The sequence below is a fragment of the Acyrthosiphon pisum genome, chromosome A2, assembly GCF_005508785.2.
Source record: "Acyrthosiphon pisum isolate AL4f chromosome A2, pea_aphid_22Mar2018_4r6ur, whole genome shotgun sequence".
NCBI lineage: Eukaryota > Metazoa > Arthropoda > Insecta > Hemiptera > Aphididae > Acyrthosiphon > Acyrthosiphon pisum.
Genome location: NC_042495.1, coordinates 46,165,434 through 46,175,450, shown reverse-complemented (window position 1 = coordinate 46,175,450; position 10,017 = coordinate 46,165,434). Strand labels below are relative to the sequence as shown.

General features: G+C 29.2%; 1 protein-coding gene across 1 annotated transcript in view; it reads right to left on the bottom strand.

The window, feature by feature from the left end:
• Nucleotides 1–325: 325 nt before the first annotated feature.
• The window catches only part of LOC115034189, a 91,406-nt gene continuing 81,714 nt past the window's right edge, over nucleotides 326–10,017 (bottom strand). The window contains exon 3 of the mRNA XM_029490129.1: nucleotides 326–2,866. Within this exon, the coding sequence (XP_029345989.1) occupies nucleotides 2,770–2,866 (97 nt within the window). The 3' untranslated portion in view covers nucleotides 326–2,769. The remainder of the gene's footprint in view (nucleotides 2,867–10,017) is intronic.

Below are 10,017 nucleotides of genomic sequence, written 5' to 3'. Positions count from 1 at the left end.
GGCAACGGAATAGTTAAGATTAATTTTGAAACCATACACCGAATATTAAATAACGAATTGAACAAAGTTTGAGTCACATATAGTTGGTACACTTAGGGCCCGTTTTACAATCATAGTTTAAACCTCGGTTACGCTTGAACCACTGATTTTACCGCCCGAATTCGGTGGTTTAACCGGAGTTCAACTATTGTAAAACGGGCCCTTAATGGACAACGAAGTGCACGGGTTCAGCTAGTTTACCATAATATTGAACTATTAATTAAGACAAAATAATAACCTATATCACCTGTAAATATAGTTTTAAATAACTAGTGTTGTACTCCTTAGTTTATAGTTTATTAATTTGATATTTTTATAATAGTTAATATTGTTCAATATTTATTATTTATTAAAAGATTTGGTCTTGGAGGTAAAGTGTCTTAAAAATTCGCTAAATACGACAATACTCAATGTTATTGTAGTAAATGTATAAAAAGACTAAGGAGATCTCTAAAGAGAATGCACCATTAGGAAGAACCCCGGCATGATATTTCGATGCACCAAATGGTAGAGGTGTACTCAAGAATTTTTAATTGGGGGGGGGGGGGGGTGAAGTTCATCAACGAATTGACTACGTTTTTTCCCGTGAACAAAATATGTATATAAGCTAACGGACGCTGTCGAACGCTCAAAAACCCGACGCCGCTGTGTACCTAAATTTTTCCTTGTATTTTATGTACCAGGTAGGTGGTACCTATATTACTACTCTATAAAATACCCGTATTAGATAAACATCAATAATTCTCGAAACAGTCGAAATATTGCAAGAAATTTACGACGCACATCATTATCCAATAAACTATTTCCATAGGTAGCTATTATATTAATCTATTTGAACTTTTGCTTTATAAACAAGGCAATTGTCGTAGAATCATTTACTTCATGTTTGTATTTCGTTACCACTTACCGAACGACGATGGCGGATACAAGTACAGTTCATATTTAAATATTTTTTCAATAAAATAGATAATATCTATTACGCTGTAAGTACCAAATAAATATATAATAAATTAGTAAATAATAATAATAGCTCATTGATCTGATGTTAGCCGTAAGGAATATATTATTTTTAATAATATCTAAAAACATTAATGTAATTTGCGCGGCGTTTACTAGCCGACAATTAGTGTTCATTAAGGACCATGTTTACCTACGTCCTATTTATTTTCTGTCCAGAGATTAGAGACTAGAGAGTGATATGGACGTTTATTGTCATAATGTCATATTTCTACAATTTAAAAACTTCTCTCGTACCATAAGAAATTTTGGATGAACTTTGTAAAAAAAAAGACTATTTGATTTTGTACTTAAGAATTATGAAATATACTTGTAAATAAAATTAGTACTTGGGTCACATTATTTCGTCAATAATTGTCAGAAATAACGGTTTGAATTTTTAATCGCCTTATTTTTGTGTCTATATTATAATTTATGGTATACTCGCAGTAATTATAATTTATTTCTGCCAATGCAGGACTCCCTTTTATAACTTCATTGATATTTGAGTATTCGGAAGTTGAATGATTTTCGTTTCATCGCTGTTGTAATAATATGTAACTTATTCTATATTTTTTTCCAAGTTATAATATAGTCGTTAAGCATAATAATTATATGCTTAAATACATCAACGATTACTGTTTGTTTAAATGATTGCTTAGGAAAAGTTCATATTTATCAACCGTGGGGAAATTATTTTACATAAATAATGCACAATATTGTGTTGAAAATATTATTTATTATTGTTATAATAAATGGTTGTTTAAGTATAAAATATAGTCGTTGATGCACAACATTATTTATTTAACTATAGGTGGCTGTTTATATTATTATTTTACGACTCAACTATAAACGGTCCTATTGTTGTTAAAACAATAATTTTCATCGATGATTGCACCTTTCTCAACATTTTATTATTAAATTTTGAAATAAACTTTTTATTTACATTTCAGCGGACGTCGTGATGAACGTGTATCTATTATAAATGATTAACACACGACCTACCTATTTATGGTTTCCAAATAGGTATAATCTATGTAAATAAAATGTAATTTTTATATGTGTGTAAGCGATCCACATCAGCTAAGTATATCCGACTAATAGTTCTGAAATTTAATACATATGTAATCCTGTATAAGAGGATAACGAGCACCTCGAAGCCAATTTTTAAATTTTGCATTTTTGCATGAGTGGCTCATACGGGGATTTAGTGGCTCACAAAATATGAATTTATCTTTTTTTTTTTTATATAGTGTCGTTGGCTACATGCAATAAAATGGTTATTATAAATGTATATTATATAACTTTAGACATGTACTTAGTATTTGGACAAAACCACCCAAATTACTGTGTTAAAAATATGTGCATTATACATTAAACGGGGTTTAAGACAGGATAAATTCACTGGCACTACATATTTAATTTGTCATGAGGAACACCGTGTAGGATCAGCTAGTAGATTATTATATTGTGTACATTTTTCAATGTTTTATTATTTTATTAATAACTAAAATACGCGATCATTAAAATCAAACTAATTTATTCTGAAAATATAACATATTATAGCAATTATTTTATAATTAATTATTGTTAAAAGTAAAAAACCTCTTTACTTATCTAATACGATGTTTATCATGTTTATTACTAAACGTATTTTGATATTTTTTTTAATTTTTCAATCACTAAACACATATATCCAGACACAGTATACTATTATTATCTAATATATTTACATTATACCAGCAGCTCGCAACGTGATCCCGTCTGTTGTTCGTTTATTGTGCAAATTTGGTGTTTGAGAGTATAACACGCTTGGCTGTAATAAAGGTACCTATCAAAAAACATATTCAACAAATATAAACAGGTTGAATCAACAGACTGTTTGTTTTTAGTATGTAATACCTATAAATTGTAAAACGTTTGTCAAATATACAATATAGGTATATTATATTATTATTATATATACCTACACTCTGAACCAATATTTATATTTCGTTAATTACATATATATATATATAATAGTATGGTATACATATTGTACTCGAATCAATAACTATTCATAGTTAATGTTTGTAATTTCAATTATATAAATTATTAGGATTTAAGTTATTGTAACTTAAATATTAAATTATGTAGACAACTTTAAAATGTAATTTAATTTTATAATTATTTTATCATCCACGCTGATACAATAACATTTCGTTGAAGGTCTTCAGCACATTTAAAAAATATGTATAATACAATATATTTTGTCCATGATGTTAGATCAAATAATTTCATAATAGGAATATATCTGCAAGCCCACGGTATAGATATACACGGCTAAAGTATATGGTGTGTGTAACAATAAAGAGTAAGTATATTATTATGTTTGTGAACGGCAATCGTGATTACAGATTTCCGACAAAAATTGATTCATGGTGTTCGGCCTGGAGTTAAAAAATGACGTCGATCCCTCGTCGGAAGCACAACGGCCATTTTCGAGGTTTTTGTATGTAACGTCAAATGGACCTAAGCTGGCAGGTAAATGGCGTTGATTAACCCATGAATAAATCAATCTCGCTTGCAGCTACTCAGCAGCCATAAATCTAAAAACCAAACTCATCGGGCGGTGGCGTTTAAACGACCCATTGACGGGTGCTTTTGAAGCATTTATACATTTTTCAACGGTTAGTCATCACGTCACGATCGTTTTGCAGTCTCTGTCTAATGTCTATACACCATTGGTAGATACGATATTATTATGTTATCGGTTCTTACTAAAGGAACTGCGAGAATATAAATCGCAGTAATAACTTATTAATTAATATTATTACTGTCTTCTATATTTACGCACAGTGATTTCTGTATATTTCAATTAGCTTCATACGCATCCGTGGAGTAACACTATATATTATAATTTACAAGTAGTATACATTTATTATATGTTCACAGTACAATTAATTTTTTCTCCGCGGTAATAACACCATGTGCATGGGGAAATATTCCTCTCAGAGCACACTAATTTTACCGTATCACACACCACGGGGAGATTACACACTCGTTGTCCATCTATTTGCACCTCACACAAAACTATTTACCATATAGTATTTTACAGGGAGATTTCAAATTTTTTGTCCACAAATTCTCCACTTACACAAAATATTTACCATATTTTAAAATTACAGGGAGATTGCCCACTCAAAATCGGTTTTGCAACTTACCATGTACACACCAATTTTTTATCAACTTATCTTATTATAAAACTGAAACAATTATAAATTTATTTTATATACACAAGTTTTATAATAAGGTGTGTTAAAAATAAAAATTTGGTGTGTAAACGGTAAATGATTTCGAGTAAGTGGCATACCAATTTTAGTGTGCAATCTCCTTGTAATTTAAAATAGGTAAATATTTTGTGTAAAGTGAAAATTTGTTGACAAAAAATGTGAAATCTTTCTGTAAAATTATATAAAGTAAATATTTTTGCGTGAGTGGCAAATATAGGTAGACAACGAGTGTGTAATCTTCCCGTGATGTAAGATATGGTAAATCAGTGTGCTCTGAGTGGGACATTTCCTTTTTTGAATGGTGTATTTACTGTTAAGAAAAAAATCAATCATTCAGTGAACATACAATAATGTATACTACTTTTACAGGTATTATATATTATTAAATTATAGTTATACGTTTTGTAGAACGAGCAGGGCAGCGTTCCCTCTCTCTCAAACAAAAAAAAAAAATGGAGTGATTTTTCAGCAAGCACTAATCGGACCACTCTAACAGTTTTAAATGTTTTCATTCAAAATTAAATTCACATTTCACTTTAAACATCAAACAATTTTTATTTTTGTTAAAGCTCTTGTGGAAATACAGTCGTATACATACATAAAACTACGAAAGTAAAGCAACAAAACTATGTAAAAAACATCGGAAAAGGAAAAATTTTACTGGAACAGATAGGTAAACAAAATATACACAAATAAACAAATTTGCCGATTTTACTTTTTTATAACCTGTACCATTTAAACTTTTACCAGAAATTATTTAAATGAAAGCATTATTTTATTACATATAACTATTATTTCATAATGATTATTTACATTATTATCTTTAATATTTGTATAGTTAATTAACTTTTTTATTCTTATTCGATTTCAAATTTCAAAGACCGATTTTTGACACAGATTTTTTGGGAGATTACTTGCAGCCAACTTCCAACTTCCACCTCTAACTTTCTGTCTCTTGAATAATTGTAATAGGCTGAACTCCTGAAGGGTCTCAACTCTAATAACTTAACAAAATATATATACTCAACTCCGATAACCCAAGAGTAGTATTTGTGGAATTCAATTCAATATCACCGATTTAATGTACATTATCGTTTACACTGGATCCCGATCACTAAAAATAATAAATCAGGACGATTTTCGTTTGTAGAACACTATTGATTAATAAAATATGGTTGAAAAAAAATAATATGCTGTCGTGAAAGAAGAAATTGCACCGTCAGCACATAACAGAACATGTCATAGGCAATTAAGGAGTTCTTTTATAGTGACAAAATTAGATTATGCACAAGTTTTAAAAAAAATAAAATACCTACATTTGAGTATAAAATACACATAGATAATAAAAGAGTAAAGTTAATTTTTAAAAAAAAATAATAAATATGCGTAAAATTATATAAAAATTAAGAATTAGGTATGGAATTGTCTTTCTAAAATTTACGAAAAATGAATTTTAAATTTTCGTTTTTAAACTTGTCATTGTATAAGATGCATTTATAGCTTAGTCTACAATAAATTAATACAATATTATAGAAAGATATGCTACTCATGTAACTTCCAAACCTTTAAATGATAAATATCAAATACTGTTCACGTGACATTGTGATGGTATCCTCACGCATATGCGTTCGGCTATGAGTACTTTGAGTCAGGGGCGGATTTAAGGCACGGCGAACTATGCGGCCGCATAGGGTAGCAAATTTTTATTTGGCATAGAGGTGGTAAATTGTTAAATCCACCTCTGCTTTGAGTAGTATGATATTATAATTTATAATAATAAACTTTAACCCTATAAACTCGATTATTATGCAATAATAACTTCAAAGACTTAAGACTTTTATAGGAATAGGATAGACACGAATAATTATCGCTAACAATTATCTGGAAAAGGGCCTTTTAAGTGGACCACGCATGTGCACATAATATGTGACTCACGAGAGTAATAATTATGCGTTGTGGTGTCGTAATCCAATATCCTGTAAAAAAAATCGCAAGAACAGATAAAAAACTGGTCTTCCCTCGATTTCTTACCCCCCTCCTTCGCACAATAGCAAGCCAACAATTATACGAAGCCATTTAAACCGGATGCTTAAAAGTCTCTACTCTCTAGATATATTTATACATAGGTACGCTGCAAATAGATCTCTATCACTCACTCTCTCCGTCTCTCTGTGTCTTTATCTTTATATATATTTATGTATCTTATATATCCGAAGACTGTAACCCGACACCGTGCTACGATTTGTAGATTGCCGAGCGTCTCGTCCGGATTCGCCGCTGCCGCCACCGCCACCGCCGCCGTCGTATTGATTTACCGGCGCTACGGTTAACGGTCGCGACCGAGAGACGACGGTGCGTGTGGCGGAAAACGGCGAAAAAAGAGAAACAAACGAAAGAAAAAAAAACAAAAGTTTTCCGCAGAAATGCAATATAATATACGCACACACAACGTAAATAAGTAGTTTGTTAATGAAAACACTCGGAGAATAGTTCCCGACGGCCGAGCATAATGACGACAAAAACAACAACAACAGCTACAAAAATAACAATAATAATGGACTAGTTTCATCACAAAAAACAATATTCATACAACAACTATTATATAACATATAATACAACTGCTGAAGTATTCATACCTTCTACAACAGTATCGTATTATAATAGGTATTAACAGCGATTTTCTCAGCAAATTGTCAGTGTGTTTAATAATTTCTTTTATTGATTTAGGTAATTTTGTTCATAACATTTTTGTCTGTTTTGGGTAAACTATTAGGAGTTTTTTTTTTTTTAATAGATGATAATATTATTACGTAAATATTATTACATTTATTTCATACATTGTCCATAACTAAAGTAAATTATTTTTCTGGTGATTTTAATTAATATAATTAATTATTTTCTGGTTTACAAATAATTACCCTGTGTGCAAAAATTGGTGCTATAGATGTCACATAGACTTCTCATTTAGTAATGCAAAGCTATAAATCAAAGCCTATTAACTTCTTTGAGATGTACTTGGTACGCCAAACATAAGATATTAGGTTAGGTGAGGTATCATATACATCTCTATAACCTCGCATGGTTATTATAATTAAGTAACAAAAGGTCAAATGAAAGTACATTTTATAGTTGAATAAACATATGATGCAGAATCTATTAGAAGTTACAAAACAACGCATTCATGTCACATAGAAATATACATTATCAATAATTATAACATCTATGTGTTATCAATTAAATGCCTATATTTATATTCGCATGGATTTCACATTATTAACAACTTATTGAACATACTTTACATATAGATAAGTACCTATTTATTTATTATATACATATAAACCTACTTATCCAACATACCTAAGTTGATTGACTTGAATATATTTGTGTATTGTGTTCATATAAGAATAAATAAGTTTATAACCCACGTTATGTGTTTAGGCAATATGAACATATTAAAAAAAAATGTAGTTTTTATAATATTATAATTGTGTTTGATACATGTTGAAAAATAAATGAAAACTTGTTACGGACCTACGTCAGTTTGACACTATTACATCGAATACAAAAAATAAAAACAAATTTCAGCGGTATAGCTGCAGGGCAAATTTTGATTTATTAGCTAAACAAATTGTTACGAGCTTAAACAAGAGTATTAGGATATTAGTAATAAGGATATTATAACGTACGCTTTTACGCTTATATTATTATTTTATTGCGGAAAGTCATCTTGAATCTTTGATGTCAACATTATATCTACATTCCATCAATTACAGCCTGTAGGATCTCATGTCTTATGTATCGTATAAGTCATTTTAACCACGATTAATCTCAGCACGAAACAATATTCGTATCCGGTTCCGGTAATTTTATTCCAATTCTCAGTATTAATTATACAATATATTATTGCGCATTATAATATTATGAACAAACTTTGAGACTTCAGATCTAAGGCCTTTGCTCCGACGTACCTACATCGTATAGGCAGCTGGTGACTAGTGTAGAATATTGCTGTACCATATTATACACTGTACATCTATTATACAGGGTGATTCAACAAACATCTTTTGCTCAATGCGCATCTCAATTTTTCATTAATTAGGAATTTAATCATATTCTGATTTTTGGAATTTATAAGTACCAAGTTTTTATCACAAAGGGACCACGTTTTCGAGTATTTTGATTCTTTATGCCATTCAAGGAATGTCTTAACGTAAAAATACCAACTTATTTTTGTTCAAACGATAATCAACCTTATTTTCGTATTAATATTTATGAGCAGCCATTTTTTTTTTTTAAACTTTCGATGTATCTAATTTGAAATTTTAACGAGTGATCTTTATTTATTCAACTTTGCAAACTAATGATAGTGAGCTTAGACAATTTGGGGTTATAATGATGGTTCAAGAATTAAAGCAGTTAGTATATTAGTCTATTAATTTATAAATATTTTCCTAGTAAAAATATAATATTAAATATTACATTTATTTTATACCTATTTGTGAAAGATATTTTTTAAGGAAAATTAGTATTTAAGAAGTCCGAAAATTAGAATTTGAATAAATTCACCATTAAAGGGGAAAATTAGGTTATCATTAATTGTAAATCACCCTGTATATTCGAACAGTTCACCGATTAATGCGTGCACATAATATAATATTAATACAGCTTATACTTGCAATCAAACGACTATAATATTCTCTCGGGAAATCCTCTAACCTCAGATCCCCTGTCACGTCCATAAAATATCTATACAACACCGGCGTTTGAAATTCATATTTTTACAACATTTGATATTCACTCGATTTCTTACGTAACAATTTTCTTATTTTGTTGTAATTAAAAAACGAGTGACTGTAGAAACTTGAAAATTTCACTGAATGTTAATATTAGCATTTTATATATACGATAAAATTTTTAAAATAATTTGACTCTTTTTGAGCTGTTTACGGACATTGTAAGTTTTCAATTTTTTTAGTTTTTTTTTTCTATAAATATCAATAAAGTTTTATCTGTTGGGCCAAAAAGTGTATAAATTTAATACAAAGCTCCTGATATATTGTTACAATATCAGTTGAAAAATATTAAAAATACATAGGCACAATTTTTTTTTATAAGCATTTAAAGATCAAATTTGGACAAAATTTATCAAATTTTAATTTGAAAAATTATTTTGTAGTTAAAAATTTATAAAATGTTCAATTTTTGTATCTAAGAATTGAAAATTTAAAACAAGATTCCACGTAAGTAATTAATACTGTTACCAAAAAATCTAAAAAATACATTTACGCAGTTTATTTTTATAGTCATTTTAAGTACAAATTTGGACGAAATTACATATTAAAAACCTAGGATAACTATTTTAGTTATTTTGTTGTGATTGTATAATATTATTCGTGGGTACTTGAAACTTCTAAAGTATACTATTATATATCTATGATAGTACCACGGTTTTTTGTTGATGTATAACGCGTTATAAGTACCTAATAAATATTATGATATGATTAATTTGGAATTTATTATAGGTACCTAATATAATATTATGTCTTATACCTAGACTAACATACCGTCTCCGCTCAGAATCGTTTTTCTTATACAATGATATTATATCATTGAATTCAAATTTAATACCATCCATTATACAGTGACCCACTTGTAACCTACTGTACAGCAGAGCGAAATCCACTTACCCACCTTTTTAAAGTTAAAAACT